The sequence below is a fragment of the Branchiostoma lanceolatum genome, chromosome 3 (assembly GCF_035083965.1).
Source record: "Branchiostoma lanceolatum isolate klBraLanc5 chromosome 3, klBraLanc5.hap2, whole genome shotgun sequence".
Taxonomy (NCBI): domain Eukaryota; kingdom Metazoa; phylum Chordata; class Leptocardii; order Amphioxiformes; family Branchiostomatidae; genus Branchiostoma; species Branchiostoma lanceolatum.
The window spans coordinates 22,353,599-22,370,844 of NC_089724.1; the positions used below are offsets into that span (position 1 = coordinate 22,353,599).

Here is a 17,246-nt window from a genome sequence, read left to right on the forward strand (position 1 = left end):
GTAAAACATATATCATTGAAAGATGAGCCCTGACGTAAATTGTGTTAGTAAAACCATAATTCCGACCACAATTTGAGTTAGGAGAAGGTAACGGTTTAGATACAAACGCAACGCAGGGCAGGCAGAGCATACACAACTTCGTCAGGACGTGGACTTCATAGAGGAGAGGTCTCAGCAAAACGGCGTGGGAAACTCTTCTTCTGACAATTGAAATCGGCATGCTTACACATAGCAAAAGGTAAGTTACCAGGTGCTAATAATAAATAAATGAAGACCTTTATTGTATACATTACTTATAGTATGCAACACTGAGTCGAATACAAAACGAAATCAATGAAATTAAATCAAATCCTGTGTCTAAGAAAAAATAACCGTAGTCAAAATAATCACGAAGTTAGATAAAAATTGAGCGGCTTTCACAAACCGACGACATTTTATGCATTCTGTTTGTGCGATGTACATGTACATAACAAAAGGTAACAATGAATTGATAAAGGAAATGCCTTTATCATCCGTTAGAATAGAATGTATGACACGACGTTTGTACTTGGACAATGCCTTTGTTCACTTGGAGGACGCGACGTTGGCGTCGATGCAAATGGCCAGACAGAGATGTGTATTCTAGATCACGGTTTGTTTTGTTACGAGGGGAGGAAACCCAGTACATAGAAGAGGTTGGACGTAAGAAATGCCATTCGATAAACAGTGCTAAATTTATGTCAAGTACTTTACATATCATTGTTTATACTAAAAACTTGTTAGTAGAAACCGGAAGATTCGAATGTAGTGTTAGGATAAACCATATGTTATAGCAGATCCATACACACGCACACGCACACACATACACACAACGTTACTACAGTTAATCTATCATTATCAAAGGGAGATAGTCAATCATGTCAAGTTTTACCACTTTCGTATTGGGAGGACGATTTTAACATTACTCTCCCCTGGAGACAGATATTTCAATTACCTTACAAAATTACTATCGACTCTGCAAGCAGGATATTCCAATTCAAACTCTTTTTCTTGCCACAAATAGAATATTAATTTTTGCATATTTGGAACATCAAAACTACGTCGAAATGTTCCCTGTGCGGGGAGGAAGAAGAAACAACGAAACATTTATTTTGGAACTGTCACATTGTATTCTCTTTTTGGAAAAAGGTGCAAACATGGTACAATTTCACAACGGGACATTTCTTAGACATTAACAACCCATTGAATGTATTGCTGGGGGACTTATCAAGCGAAACACCACTCATTTCAAATGTCATTGTCTTGTTAGGAAAAATATCTATATATAAAAACCGCGACTCATGTAATCTATCTATCCAAAGATTTATTTCCTTTGTCAAGTATATTTACAGATTGGAGGAAAATATCGCAACATTTCGGAATAAAATAGGTAAACACATTAAGAAATGGGAATCGTTATGCCTTGTTTTCAATTGATTGTGGCCACAAGTTACTCATTTGTCAGCGTATGTACAACTGTATTCTTTTGTTTCATGTTTCTGTATTGCATCTTTTGTTTATCTGAATAAAGTTTGGAAAAAATTTTTTTTTAAAGTTTTACCACTAAATGTATTAATTTACACGAACGACGAAAGTAACGGTTAGTGACGCTAGGATAGGCCTTCACTCCTTGTTACAATCGGCAGTGTGTGTGAAGTTGCCTAATTCCCGCTGAATTTGCTGACACTTTCATCCAAAAGATATGAAAAACACGGTAACATGGTTATAAGTCCAATGTGTTTGATCGTTTAGTTGCACTCTTACTGTATGACTAGCCGAACATTGAAAGATCTGTCAGCTTGCCGTAATGGTTAGCGACGCAATGATACTAGTATTCTTTGCTACGATCGCCTGGCGATGACGTGTGTAAAGCTGCTAAATTCCGACTAAATTTTCGGACACTTTCCGTTCGAAATTTGTGTAATAAATTGAGTGGTGCATGTATAACAAAATTACTTTCTAAAGAACATGTACAACAAAACATTTTGATATTGAAGGAAAGCAAGATAACAATAAATAGAAATGGCGCATGGTGATACGTTTATGAACGTCAAACATCAATCTATTTTATTTTATTATTTATTTTGAATGATAAAAAACATCCATCTAAGTACTACAGTAACATTCAAAGAGAAAGCACACTTTACAACTGGATGGAACGCACATTGTGATGCAAATTCTGTATTCTGGTTGTCTTGGTTACGCATGGGTAGGAGCAGCGCGCATGCGCGCATATGTATTAGCATCTAAAACAGAGTCGCGTCACTTTCAAATCAGACGCCATCCAGCGCACAGCAGTCAAGGAATACAGCAAAGCTGCGTGGCTAAAGATGTTAACACAGGTATGAGTTTTATTTTGTTACTATATCTTGTGTCATAGCAATGTACTTATAATTACTGACATAGTTTTGTTACCAATTTAGCAGAGCGAAGTACCGATACATGTACCGGTAAATGCTCGCTCAGTAGATCGTCTATACGCGCATAACAAACGGTTCATAACAAACAACCACAGAGTATATACCACTTTTAGATAATCCAAAGTAAAAAAAAAAGCATATGGAAGGAAATGTAATCCTTGATGTTTACCCTGACAAATATACTAAGCTAAATATTGCAGTGGGTCGCGTGTATGCACGGTACGTGCGTTCGTCCGGTAAATTGAAGAAATCCACGTTATTACCTTTTTGTGCGGTGCCGACTGACAAATTCCCCGAGTAGATCTTGTGCTCGCACGGTGGATGTGATTGTTATCAGGGATTCCTTGTACGTACGCCCACGTGCCAACATATGGTTAGAGCGTTGAAAATCTGTCCGTAGATCTTGTGTTTGTCCAAAAGAATTGATAATAACACGAGACACACAGCGTTTTAAGACTGGTGGCAGGCACCCGCGTGTCAGTATCGGGCTAGTGGAAGGACTACACGCGCGTGTCAAGTTGCCATCGTGGATTACTTAGGCATGCGCTCGGCGTGCCAACGGCGCGCTAGGGGGAAGGAATGCACGCGCATTTCACCCATTACTTGTGCGGGCGTGTAAATGGTCCTTTGTGCGGGCACCCAGCGTGCCAACATCGCGCTACGAGAAGATATACACGTGCGTACCAACGTCGCGCTACGGGAAGTTGTACACACGCGTGCCAACATCGCGCTACGGGAAGTTTTACACGCGCGTGCCAACATCGCGCTACGGGAAGTTTTACACGCGCGTGCGAATATGGCGTGTGGTGACGAAACTCACGCTGTGTATTTCTTCACCTGGGGTACCCAAAGTATAGCTCAATTGCTGGCCGCCAAAATTGAATCAGAAAAACTGACACCTTCTAGGGCAGGTTGTCTGGGTCAGGCCCTGGTGGAGAAGTATCATGTGATGATTTTATCCAATCTGGTTGCTAAAATTTTACCTCTGGCTCTTTCAGTGTGCGTTTTGTGCTCTCTCGGTCAGGATTTCACTTGGCAGGCTCCTAAAGCCGAGATGCCCTCTTTCAGTTTCAACATGTTCGGGAGTCAGTTCTTACAGTTCTTTCCGGCCCCCGATCATCACGACAGTCCAGTCACCTACCATCACAGCAGTCAAGTCCGGGGCTAAAGTTGGCAACCCCGGCGACTCGATAAATCATGCGAATGGACTGAAAATCATCCTAGACCTGTGGCTGTATCATCTCTTTGTGACAATTTCCTTGTACTAAGTTGTAGCATAAGAGTGCCAGACTGTAAAATCCAGCTTCAAGTGAGTTCGACCAGTCTTGATCTAAACCGTAAGTTTGATTCTGTTGTTCATTGTGCAGATGTCAAGATCAAACTGATTTTGTTAACCCCCAGATTCTTTCACTATATTTGCCATGAGTTTGTTGAAACTTCAGATTGTAATTTGTAGACTGTTTTTGAAAATGACTGCCATTTTCCTTCAGTTTATTTGCCATGACTTTGTCGAAAGTTAAGATGTTGTAGACTGTTTTAGAACTGGAAACGATCAATAAGTATGAGAAATTCCTTGTTTTTCCCTTCTTTCATGTAGACACGGTGTTTCGGAAATTGTTGTTGTTTGAAGTTGAATAAACTGGTATATGGACAAGGCTGTCTTGTAATCCCTTTGGTTTCCTTCTGAAAGGTGGTGTCTCTGTGTTAGTCTGATTGACAGGTTGGTTAGTGCATGGGCGTCTCCTTGATAGTCTGATTGACAGGTTAGTTAGTACACCCCTGGCACTTGGGGGACCCTACTATGGGATTTAGTCACAAGAAATCCCTGCTCCTGATTGGCTGAGGGAAGACGGTCAGGTTCTAAGTAATAGATAGGACCCGGGAAGTGTATGACTATGTGGTTTTAGCACTGCTCCGCCCACCCGAGGAGTTTGTTGGCTCCCGAGGGCGAAGCCCGAGGGATGCCAACAAACTCTCGAGGGTGGACGGAGCAGTGCTAAAACCACATAGTCATACACTTCCGGGTCCTATCTATTTTAGAACCCGACTGTCTTTCCGAAGCATATAATACAAATATATATATCAAACGTTTTTGTTGATGTGAAGGTGTTTGTAGCAAAAAGCCAAAGGAAGGAAGTTAAAAAGTAGAAGCTTCCATGGCCAGACCATGACGAATCCTCTAGCACCTCTGACCTTAGTGGGACCAATGTAAGTGTTGCTGCATAATTAAAAGAAAACAATCCAGCCTGTGTCTGTCATTCAAATTGCTGGCCGCCAAAATTGAATCAGAAAAACTGACACCTTCTAGGGCAGGTTGTCTGGGTCAGGCCCTGGTGGAGAAGTATCATGTGATGATTTTATCCAATCTGGTTGCTAAAATTTTACCTCTGGCTCTTTCAGTGTGCGTTTTGTGCTCTCTCGGTCAGGATTTCACTTGGCAGGCTCCTAAAGCCGAGATGCCCTCTTTCAGTTTCAACATGTTCGGGAGTCAGTTCTTACAGTTCTTTCCGGCCCCCGATCATCACGACAGTCCAGTCACCTACCATCACAGCAGTCAAGTCCGGGGCTAAAGTTGGCAACCCCGGCGACTCGATAAATCATGCGAATGGACTGAAAATCATCCTAGACCTGTGGCTGTATCATCTCTTTGTGACAATTTCCTTGTACTAAGTTGTAGCATAAGAGTGCCAGACTGTAAAATCCAGCTTCAAGTGAGTTCGACCAGTCTTGATCTAAACCGTAAGTTTGATTCTGTTGTTCATTGTGCAGATGTCAAGATCAAACTGATTTTGTTAACCCCCAGATTCTTTCACTATATTTGCCATGAGTTTGTTGAAACTTCAGATTGTAATTTGTAGACTGTTTTTGAAAATGACTGCCATTTTCCTTCAGTTTATTTGCCATGACTTTGTCGAAAGTTAAGATGTTGTAGACTGTTTTAGAACTGGAAACGATCAATAAGTATGAGAAATTCCTTGTTTTTCCCTTCTTTCATGTAGACACGGTGTTTCGGAAATTGTTGTTGTTTGAAGTTGAATAAACTGGTATATGGACAAGGCTGTCTTGTAATCCCTTTGGTTTCCTTCTGAAAGGTGGTGTCTCTGTGTTAGTCTGATTGACAGGTTGGTTAGTGCATGGGCGTCTCCTTGATAGTCTGATTGACAGGTTAGTTAGTACACCCCTGGCACTTGGGGGACCCTACTATGGGATTTAGTCACAAGAAATCCCTGCTCCTGATTGGCTGAGGGAAGACGGTCAGGTTCTAAAGGGTTGTGAAGGGGTCTTTCAGATTCAGATTTTCTGATTACCTGGCTGTTGTACTACATTGTACCCTAGTAGTGTGACAATCCATTTTATGTAACCTTTTATTCATAAGTCAGCTTACAGCCATAATACTAGTAATACTTGTTCAATTTTACCTAGACTTGTCCAAGTTGGAACTGTACGATAGCACCTGTATCATGTTTACTACAAGGCCCTTTTGCATTGTGATCCTTGCTCAAAAGTGGGATACTAAAACTTACTTGTATAAAATAATTATGTTATAACAACAAAAGAATGAAGAGCAAGAGATATGTTTGCTTTGGCCCATGGGACCTTAACACCTGGCTTCAGTCAGCCACAACAACTTGGCGCTCTTGTTCCCTTTCCCCATCCAGCCAGACTTGGCCCAGTGTCAAGAACACCAACCTCATATTGGCAGGCAGTAGACAGCAACTGGACCTGGCACTCCTCCAATACATTCCTGCCCAAGTAGGTCATCCAAGAACAAAAGATTAAAAGACTTAACTCAACATCCCAGGAATAACCGCAGGCCTGCTGAAAGCAGTACTCAATTTGCCTACAAGCAGCTCCATCAGGGAAGTTCTAATATTAGGATCTTATATCTCCATTGCAAACTGCGGAAGAGATGAGATGAAAGCATGGATCAGGAAAAGAAAATAGAAAAAAATGAGTAATAAAAAAACCTAAAGCATACTTAAAACACTGACCTTGACCTTACATCTGCTTGGAGATAATAAACTCTGACATGCCGGCCTAGTGATAATCCAAGAGGTGCAGCCCCACTGCCAGTAAAGCCCCCGAACTTATATGTATGTTTAATTGAAAAGACTTAGACTTAGTGAAAAGCACTTCGTTTTATACATGCTCCGTTGTATGGCCCTACTCTAGCCTTCTTGGTATGTCACTCTTCCCAGGAGGTTAAGTTAGAAGCTGCAAGTTCTCATCCAGCCTTTCAAGTTCAAAGGCGTGAGGGGAAAGCCAGCTCTAGTTAGCCTGGCCAAGGCATTGCTTGTTATGTTTCACTCCCACTTGGTGAGTTGGCACCACAGTTGAGTCCCTGCTAAATTTGGGCCTATTGGGAACCCTGCTGCTATGTGGCATGAAATTCAGAGGTCAGAAAAACAGTCTGAGGTGTCAGGGAAAGGTTTGGGGGAGAGTCAGGCCTATCCATGTCAATTATGTGGTTCACGTTCACACATTCAAGTTAGCCAAGACATAGCAAATGGGTTTTTTTTCTTCACCTTGTGTTGTATTATTACAACCAGTAGGTACCATCTGAATGGCTTTTGTAACATGCTTGAGGCACCTACTCGATTTCCCTGAGTCAGTGTGAGGGCACAGAAACTTCCTGTGCCAACCCTTGCATTTACCTTTCTGAACATCATAAACTCTCACTTTGGGAACGAATGAACGAATACCCCTATGTTTACAGTATATGTTTTTGATTTTATCATCTATTCTATCATATGCCTTGTCTTTAACAAGCTATGGCCATTTTTTTGTACCCTGGGTATGGAGGTTTTTATCTACCCATGAATGTACAGTGCCCATGTTACATGTCTGTAATAGGAATGACCCAAAAAATTATGAATGTACCTGTACTTTGTTTTAGTCTTGGCCTGAGGAAAAGATGTATATACATGTAGCGTGCAACACATCTGGATTCAGACGCATCCACATGTCTGTCCAGGCCCTGAGCAGTTGAGAAAGGTGAGAATGCAGTACAGTAGCCCAGGTAAGTTGGCAAGCACCAAGCATAGATGGACCAAATCTAAGAAATTACAGAGACCCAGGAATGAACTCTCCTGTAACAAGAGTTCCACGACCTCATATCTCCATGAACAATCCTATTCATGCAAATGACTTATACATTTGCGTAATATATGCTTGGTCATAAACACCTTTATCTAACTTACACATGTTGCAATATGAGAGTCCTATAATTTTCCCCTGTAATTAACAACTTTTGACCGTGCCACATGGCTGAAAACATTTCAGCACCATGGTCAAGACAAATATAGTCTGTTCCCAGGGCTCGAAATCCATTTTTGCAAATAGGTGCACTGGTGCACCCTACCAAGAGAATTAGGTGCACAGAAAGAAATTTGGGTGCACCACATAAAATAAAGTTGAATGTCAGCAAAACATAATTACAGTTTAATGCTCTTATAATTATAATCAAGAACTTCAATCTGTAATTCTATAGCTTCCAATTTTCAGACAAGTAGTGCATCAAAGAAAGTGCAACAAAGGGTTATATTGCTTTTTCTGATACTGTTTACTAGTGTACTATAGTACCTTTACCCTATAGCCTACAAAAAATATCTAGGTGCATTAGTGCACCCACAGTCAAAAATTAGGTGCACAGATCCAATTTTGGGTGCACACAGGTGCACATGCACCCACTATTTCGAGCCCTGGTTCCAAATTAGTCTCAGCTCTTACCATTGAGCCTTCTTGAAAATACTTGAGAGAAAAAAATAGGCCTTAACCACCTATTGTATCGAAAGTTAACATCTACATTTTCACACAAGCCTTTCCTCCATGCCATGCATTCTGCGGGCCCTCTCCAAAACAACAGACTTTTCCTGAGACACTTCATGAGTTCCTCTTCAAGTTTCTGCCCCAAGCTTAACCATGATAAAGATGCGGCACTGGTAATGATGGAAACACAGCTGACACAGGGGAAATCACCAAACCATATTGAAACCATCACATCAGCACCCTGATGGCACCCAGTCTTGATTAATCCTATTCCTAACAAATCTTGGGGCAGACTTGCAAATTTGTAAGCTGTTTCCAGAAGAAACACTTTTGAGCTGTGTAGTTGATGACTCAGGGGGTAATTCAAACCCAATCCAAAAGGGATGTTTCTACATGCCTTGTTGCAAATGTAGGTTTGTTTGTTTGTAGACCTTCCCACAATACATGTACCTATGTGTACAACAAGACACTTAACAACAAATGATCTACAGAAAGGTAGGCAAAAATAAGGACCCCAAAATACAGTTAAACCAACTGGCAGTTGGATTAGGAGGATGTTATTATATTTTATCAGGTAGACCTGGCTTTAGAATTTTTTTAACACAGAAAAGATTAAGTTTGAACCTTTTGCATTGTAAGAACTATCAAAGTGAGGGAATCGATTCATTACTATGTTGCTTTGTTTGGCATCATGATGTCACTTTTGAAACTATCCCGCACAAACTCTCTGAGTTACAATGGTCAGGGCACATTTTGTTTTTAAACGTTTTTCTACTTGTTGCTCTGGGCTGTAAGTTGTTTGACAAACAGGTCATCCGAGTCCACTGATTATGCGTGAACGAGACTATACACGCCTTAGCTAGCCATTAGCTGTATCTAACTTATCTTCCTAGATCACACCACCAGACGATGCCCACTGTCCTTTTGCAGCACTGAGGTACTACCCCAATAGACTAAGTTCAAGTTAGACTTTCAAACTAGAACAATGAACAGCATCAACTTCTTCTCACTTTTCGAAAAGATGAAAGTGTAGAAACAGATTAGTTTGTTTTTATTTGGTTACAGTCATTTAACATTGAGTTTTTTTGGCAAATGCCTTGTTTTTTTATATCCACAAAATGAGGAGAGTTTGCTTGAATATACTGTGACACTTTATTTCTTAGTAATATTTTGTGCCTAGATTGCTAAGTATTTTTCATCATCTGAAATGACCAGCTGTTGGGGTGGTCCCGAGTGAGCTGGATTCACACATTTTAATTTTCCTTCTTATCTACCAGTACCACATTTTTCCTGTACGGATTAGGCAGAAACTCATCTTGTCCCTGCGACATCCTAAGCAGTCCCTACAGATCAACGGACGAATCATCCCACGATTATCTACGCTTCCCTGCACTGGTCTGGACCCAGGAGAAATATGGTATGGTCTGTTTTGTACCACAGTAATCACCACCTCATGAATTACAACCTATGATTTGACTCTTATGCACTGTTGAGCTTGAAGCTCGGGCCGCACCAATTTTATTTGTTCCTTCTTAGCAGCCAAAAGTGTTTTAAGCAACTTTTTCACTGATTGTAAGGACAGATGCAACATATGACATATGAAGATTCAATCTTACTTTACAATGCCATTTGCTCTTTTTGGAAACTGTAATGAGCAGTGCATCACAGCTTACAGTGTGCAGTCCTAATAAACAGAAGAAGTATCAATCCTCATAGCTCAATGGTAACCAAGAGGTCTTGTCCAATGATTATATAACACATGATATATAAGATAACTGCTGAGGATTCCTAACAAGAGCAAAACCATATAAAACATCAACGATATTATTTGTAGAAAATTTGATTTGTAGGTAAGAATTATATTGGGGGTTATTTTCAACTTTCAGGATTGAAAAATACAATTATGAAGTTACACAAACTATGGACTGGCCATGTGATAATGAGCAATATCCTGGGGAAATAAGAAATACATTAAATTTTGTTGGTGGCCCTGGAGAAATGTTCATTAATACAATTATTATAACACTGCATACAAGATGTGAAATGTCATATGAGAGATCCCCAGGAGGGAATAAATCAATATTCAATCAAAACTACAAAATCGTCCAATCATGATTTACAACATAGAATCTAAAATTTATTGCAGTCGTATGGACCTGTAATACACTGAAATTTGCATAACATGTATCAAAGTTTGTACTTTTGATAAGTGTCCCTTGCCTCCCTCCATGGAGAGTACAGCATTTGATTTTATAAAACATCAGCTTTGAATATTGGACACTTGATTTCCTTTCCTGGCCACTTTAACCTCTTCAGCCACACTAAGTGCCTTTGTCTTTGTTTAGAAAATATTAGTACCGGGGTGGCAAGTGATGGAAAGTTTCACCACCTTAACTTCAGCACCATAGACAGAGCAATTTTTGTGTGTGTGCAGTTTTAACACACTTTTGAGATCCCTGCATCACTGTAATGGAACAACTATTATCTGAGCACCAATCCTGATACAGTGAAAGTCTGGGGAAACAAATGAAAGCTTCAAATCTTAAGGATATCTTTGTAGGAGTTATCTTTGTTCTTTCCCTGCCCAGCACCCATGCCAACTGTGAAAAACAAAATGATTGTCACCACAATCCTGTGTCACTGTTCTTGGCCATTTGCCATTAATTTTTGTTGAGAAAATTTTAAGTGCGACAATTTGGTGCCAGACTGCACATTAAGCATGCTCTAAAGGAGTAAAAGAGATGTTCCTCCATTTCACAGGTATTTTGGCTCTCCACCTGATTAAGTAACAACTGCCAACCTCCAACAGCGGGTCAATGTTTCAGGCCTGTACTTACTTCCCTTTCAACTTGGTGCCAGGTAATGAAGTCATACACAGTAAACAAGAGACTGTCTGACTCTGACTACATCTTAACGATCATGATGACTGCTTGCCAGTAAACTCTTCATCATCCTCAATGTCTTTATAAAACCTGTTGTCTGGTGTAACTTATGAGTGATGGCTAGTTTACTTGCTGTTGGCGCGACAACACAAATGGTGGTGGGTCTATAATGTAGACTTCTTGTCTCTCTCCAACCATGTAATGAGGATGCTCCAGCCTCCCCTTCTGGCAAAATTTTGATGAGTTATCCATTAAAGCGACACATGAGTATCGCAAAATTTACAAGCAAGGAAGCTCTCTAACATGCTAACAGAATCCCTCATTTGCCTCCATTGTTTATTGGTAGGTGGATCTGATGAGAAGGCACTAGATTTTCTGTCAGTTTCTTGACATTTCTGTGAGAATATTCCAAAATGTGTAACTCTTTAAGCAAGGTAGTAAGTTGATGGCAGGAATACTGCTTTTCCCAACATTTCTGAATGTACTTGGTGTTAAATAGTTCGACTGTTGTGTAGTAAGTTGTCAAAATGACAATGTATTCAGACACTAACATTTCATTTCCTGGAAAACATTATCGGAAAAAAATGTGGAAATTCTAACTTGACCAAGATGCTCTAATGTTCCATTTTCTCTTCTGTGCATTCAAAAGATAAAGGATATCCTTTCTCCTCCCCCAAGAACTTTGTCACCTTTATTTTCATCAGATGAGCTGTAGTTCACATGAACGATTTTCTGGAAAGTTTCTTTTTAACACAAAGTGTGCTTGCGTCATGCCTCTTTGTCCTGCAAACTTGTAAGCCTGTTCCTTTCTCCTGAGTTCTATTCAACCCAACAGTTGTGGCAGACTGCTAGACACAGCGGCTCTCCCTTTAAATTGGGAATGGCACCAAAATTGGTCCGTAGGCAAAAACAACGATGATATGGCCGGCTTGTGCTCTTATCTTTACAGCTTCCTACTTAGTCAAATTGCACTTCGGAGTTCCCGCCAGACCAGTGACGATAGAGTAGACATCATGGCTCATCCCGCAAGTTTCACGACCAAAGCTCATTAACCAGATACCTTGGAGAAACCGCTCATTTACATGTAACAAGATCACCTTCAAGCTACAGATACTTCATACTATTTGGGTCACTAGTAAGGGCGCTACGGACTGTGAGTTTCATAGCTTTCCCACCAAGTACAATTAAATACAGTTACTACTCTTTTTCTACTGCTCTAAAGTGACTAGTTATGGGCAGTCGTAAAAGCTGTAACATAAAAGCATAAAGCAGACTTTGCTTTCATTGGCATTTACAGGAAAGAAGTTATGAGATGGTTCTCATGATAATGACACCACAGAGGCATCATGAAGTTTTACAAAGCACCTGCTCTACAGAGCTGTGGGGTTGAACAGAGCTGTTTGCAGGATTTGTAGCTACACAACTTTTACGTAGTTCTTCTTCCTGAAAGGTTATGTTTTTTGCAGAGTTTGTTAGTCTGTGAACATGATTATTTGAAATGATGTGACTGGTGTGTAACAATTTTCCTTTCTTGTGTAGGCCTGGAACAGAGAAATATGTGATCAGAGAATCAAGAAGTTCCTTGAAGGTTTTTGACCAGCTATGTTAATATGCTACACCTTTCCTTCAAATAAAGCCAGCTACACTCAGTATCATATTCATGAACCAACTTCACATTCTTAATTTTGACTTTTCTGCTGTATTACCAGTTGTTTGCACTCTGCAAGTGCTGTCTAGTTACATTTTGTTGTTTATATTACTCTACATGTCCATACCTGGTCTCCAGTTTCTCCTGTCAGCTTGCTTCCTATACCTTCGCTTTCAATCTGTTTGAAGTCAATTCTGACTCCCCCAATCCTGTCACTACCTTATATGCACTTCACTTTTTTTACATTATGAAGAAGTTAACTTTAGCTAGAATCCCCCCCTTTAAACTAATTTCAGGCTTTAATCCGCTACAAGATATATTTCCCAATAATGCTGCCATTTCGAATCAACAGAAATTGAGTTTTAGCACTGCTTAGAGAACCATGATCTATACAATGGTATGAGCCAATGTCTTCCGTTTCACATTTCCTTCCACTAGGGCTACAAATGTTTTACTAAGGAAATGGCAGTTTAAGACAAAAGCTGTTGGCGGGACATCTTTATTCCAGGCTTCCATATGTTTCCATTCCCTTGTGGCGCCCAGTAATCTCACAGTTGGACAATTTATAGCACGGAACTCCACCAACAATGACGAGAAATCCCCCCAATCTGGTTCCAAATTGGTACAGACAATTTCTTGTTCACACACTGAACCAGCTCGATAAATCAGCTGGACATCGGTTCGGCCCCTCTTTGATCTCGGAGTCCATCACGGGTTTTGCCCGTCGCCATCGTGGCGCCAGCCGCAATCGAGAGAAACAGCAAATATTATCAGATGTGAAAATCGCTGGGCAGGGAATGCGCTAATTTTCACTGGATAATTTATTTTCCTCCAAATGCTTCCTTGCCGCACGTATACAGTACCATCAGAGGGGCAATAAGCCCCCTGTACAGCTAATAAAATGCAATAAAGGCTGCCGGTATCACCATGGAAACAGCTCTAAATCATGGATGTCTCCACGATGTCTGTCCACAGCAAGCCAGGCTGTAACTTCCGAGTGTAAACTGAGCAATTACCCCCTACCCTCAGGCCAGCTTGGCCAGCCATGTGGGCCCAGTGCTGATACCATCACAAATTTGTGTGGAAGAGCAGACAGACAGCTTCCATTTAGCAGCCCTACTGCACCGCTGCTGCCACTGAAGAAGTGGAATTTCTAAATCCACTGGCACCACCAGGTGTCCCAGGGGTCTGTCTCGCCACTTTTATTCTCCATATCCCCTTATCTCCCAAGTCCATGACTCCAGTCTAACGATACTCCTGCCGCCGCCACGGAGCAATCGCTGGGAATTAGCCTCTGAAATGAGCGTAAAATGCAATTCCGAAATTATGAAAAACAATGAAATGGAATTTGAGCATCCTGGAATCCACTTCTTGATATCTTAAAGTGCATGTCTACCCAGCTTATACGACTTTATATAACGCGAAAATGGCCTGCACAGCCAGACAATGAGGCAAACATGCTATAAAATTTCACCAATGGGTTTTTATAGAAAAGTCAATGGAGCCGTCTCTGTGCTAAGAGCAGTCTCTGCACCTAGAAGCAGTTCACGTAACCACGAAAATAGTGGCATCACAAATTTCTCTGCTAACCTGTAAGAGAAAAACTATGCCGCCTGTTGATGATTGTTCCAAACTTATTGTTAAATTGAGCTTTCTGATAATATGTTGTCATTGATATCATGCACGATTTAGCCATTATGATTGTTTTACCTGTCCACTTTAATGGTCTGCAATACATTTGACAACATATTCACCTGTTAAAATATTTGGCACCCATTTTGTGGGTTTACTTCGAGAATACTTGATACTACAGAAGTCCGACATGTGTAAAGAACTGTGACGTATGGGAGTTGCACTGAAGATTGCTGAGAGAGCTGTGCTGTACAATGACCCAATCTGTATGTACAGCCAGGGATACAACTCTGAATCTAGAAGGTTACAGTGCAAATTTCATGTCCACACTCCACACTTTGTAACTGTCTCATAACGTTACTGGTACAGAATGTTATCCTTATACAAGATGGTTTTTTGCTATCCTACATTTTTGATAGAGTAATAAGCCATATTTTCACATGTCATCATCAAAATCAATCATTACATGTGGCAAGCCATTTAATTTGGGATGCTACAGAGAACACTGGTTTCAAATTTTCTTGTTGTTGTTTTGTTTGTTTCGTGTTATTTCGGAAACCTATTGAAAATCCCAACATCCCCACCTACAATCCATGTTTCCTGCTTGTTTTGTTGAACCTGCGAAAGAGTTAACTCTAAAATACACTTCTACTAAACCACAATTAAAATACATTTTTCACTTCATGATTATGACTCTTATCCTTCACAAATAAAAATTCGAAAACTTGCGACATAGACAAAGACTAAAAATCTTTTTAACTCCACCATTAACTTCCCAGTGAATAGCTGAACTGCCCTTGACATGATATCCCCTTGAGAAAAAGAACACAATTTACAGAGATTTGATCAGTAAAGAGGTTATTGCAATAATACAAAACAATTACAATCCATCACGGGGAACCATCTGAATCCTACCATGTAGATACCTGTATATCAAAGCTACTTACCACTGTGAGGTGCATTTCTGGGGGTTTAGGTCTAATCCTTTAGACCCTGTCAAGCTTTCAAGCCCCGTCAAATTTACGACAGTGTTGAGCAAAGAGCAGTGGAAGTGTTGAAATGTGTCCAAACCACTCTTACCCCTCAGGATAGTCATGGAGGTTGTGCTGGCATTGTTCCAAGTGATGTTCAGGCTACAACAAATCATATGCTTGGATATTTTGGGGTTCAAAGCACTCTTTCAGACTGGGCAACCTGGGCAAATATTCAGGTTACCCACTTTCAAGTATCTAACTTCTCAAACTGATATAATGTCTTCATAACATTTCCTGTCCCTGTTTTGTGATGTTGCAAAATTCTACCATTTCTTAGGGAAAATCTAGTTCTCAAAAACCATCCTTGGACCAATAGAATACCAACTTGTTTTCTCCCTTCAGACTCAAGACATGATGCTTACAATGTCCCCTCCAAAGGACTGTATCCAACAAAAAGTCTGGGCTCAGAAATCTGGTGGGCAAACCAGCATTGGAACCTCTGACCTTGTATTCCAGATTTGGAATCGCTAACCACCCGACCAGGAAGTTGCATGAAAGCACATTTAGGATATCAGTGCAATAAACTACATGAATGCATTTAAAGATCAGCGATAATGCAGCTAGGGCAACTGCTGTAATTTATACTTTATATCAGACATGTGTTACATGGAAATAATTTTTCTCAAAAAAAAACTACCAAAGCTGAAATACATATAATATAAGTATATCTATTTCGGCTGTACTGAATTGAAGGAACTGGATCTCCCCTTTGGATCCTGATATTATGGCAGTTGGCCCAACTGTACTGGTGTCTTATTATTCTTGTATTTCTCGAATATTCTCGATATTCTCGTATAATCCTTTCCGAGGACAATGCCATCTGGAAGCTTCAAGGTAACCCATGTAACTCATTGAAGACAGCCTGAGGAGCATTACCTAGTATCTCTACTGCCTTGATGAGGTACATTAGGAATATCAATCCACAACAGGGCATTGACACAAGCTTCCACGTGATCCGAACTCCCTGGGCTGGGTTACTCCTGAAATATCAATTCTTGTATATTAGACCTTTCCAAGCTAAATTCCCCATAAGCATATCAACAGAGACTATATCTGATAAAGGGTATGATCACTCATAGCTATATATAGACACACTGAGGCAATGCTGGAACATTTCCATTATAAATAGAAAGTTAGGCATTTTCTTTAACATGCTATATAGCTATGGCCTTTATAACCTTTCTTGTTTCTGAGTCACTTAGTTTTTTACTTCAGGTACTATTAACGTTGTGTTCTTCATAAAATGCATGATGCAGTCATAGTGATAGTGGTTGAATTCATCCATACAAATATTATTGTGTAGATGACATCATTTGGAGACCAAAATCTTTAAAAAAGAGAGCGAGAAAAACAAAGCATATTTACCTTGTAATGGAATCCACATGTACCAACAAAGGTGAGATTTTCATGCAAAACTCATTTCGTTTTGTAGTTCGACACTTTATAACTTGTAAAGTTTTTGTTACATTTTAGAAATAATTACAACAGTTTCTGTCATTTTGCAGTAGCTTTAGGGAAACTGCAAGTTACATCTTTAAACATCCTAACAGGTGGTGATGTATACATGGGTCAGAGGAGTATCCTAGCTTTTATTGCAGATGAAGAAACTTGAAAGTCCATTTCCCTGGTGCTGAATGCCATCCACACACATGTATAACAGCCTTTCCCTGGTGCTGAACACTATGCACACATAAGTAAACAGCCTTGTCCTTGGTGCTGAACACTATCCACAAATATTAAGGTGAAAATGGCTAATCTTGGTGCTGAACACTATCCACACAGAAGTAAACAGGGCTATCATTGGTGCTTAGTACTATCCACACACACACACACACAGACACAC

General features: G+C 40.3%; 1 protein-coding gene and 1 long non-coding RNA gene across 4 annotated transcripts in view; one reads left to right on the forward strand and one right to left on the reverse strand.

The window, feature by feature from the left end:
* The window catches only part of LOC136431060 (uncharacterized), a 57,869-nt gene that overhangs the window by 39,837 nt on the left and 786 nt on the right, over positions 1 to 17,246 (reverse strand). The gene's annotated exons all lie outside the window — the stretch shown is intronic.
* Positions 7,425 to 17,246, forward strand: part of LOC136431058 (shootin-1-like) — a 47,497-nt gene continuing 37,675 nt past the window's right edge. For all 3 annotated transcript variants that reach the window (XM_066422255.1, XM_066422256.1, XM_066422259.1), the window contains exons 1-2: positions 7,425 to 7,458; positions 9,511 to 9,624. In XM_066422255.1, the coding sequence (XP_066278352.1) occupies positions 7,440 to 7,458; positions 9,511 to 9,624 (133 nt within the window). In that variant the 5' untranslated portion in view covers positions 7,425 to 7,439. The remainder of the gene's footprint in view (positions 7,459 to 9,510; positions 9,625 to 17,246) is intronic.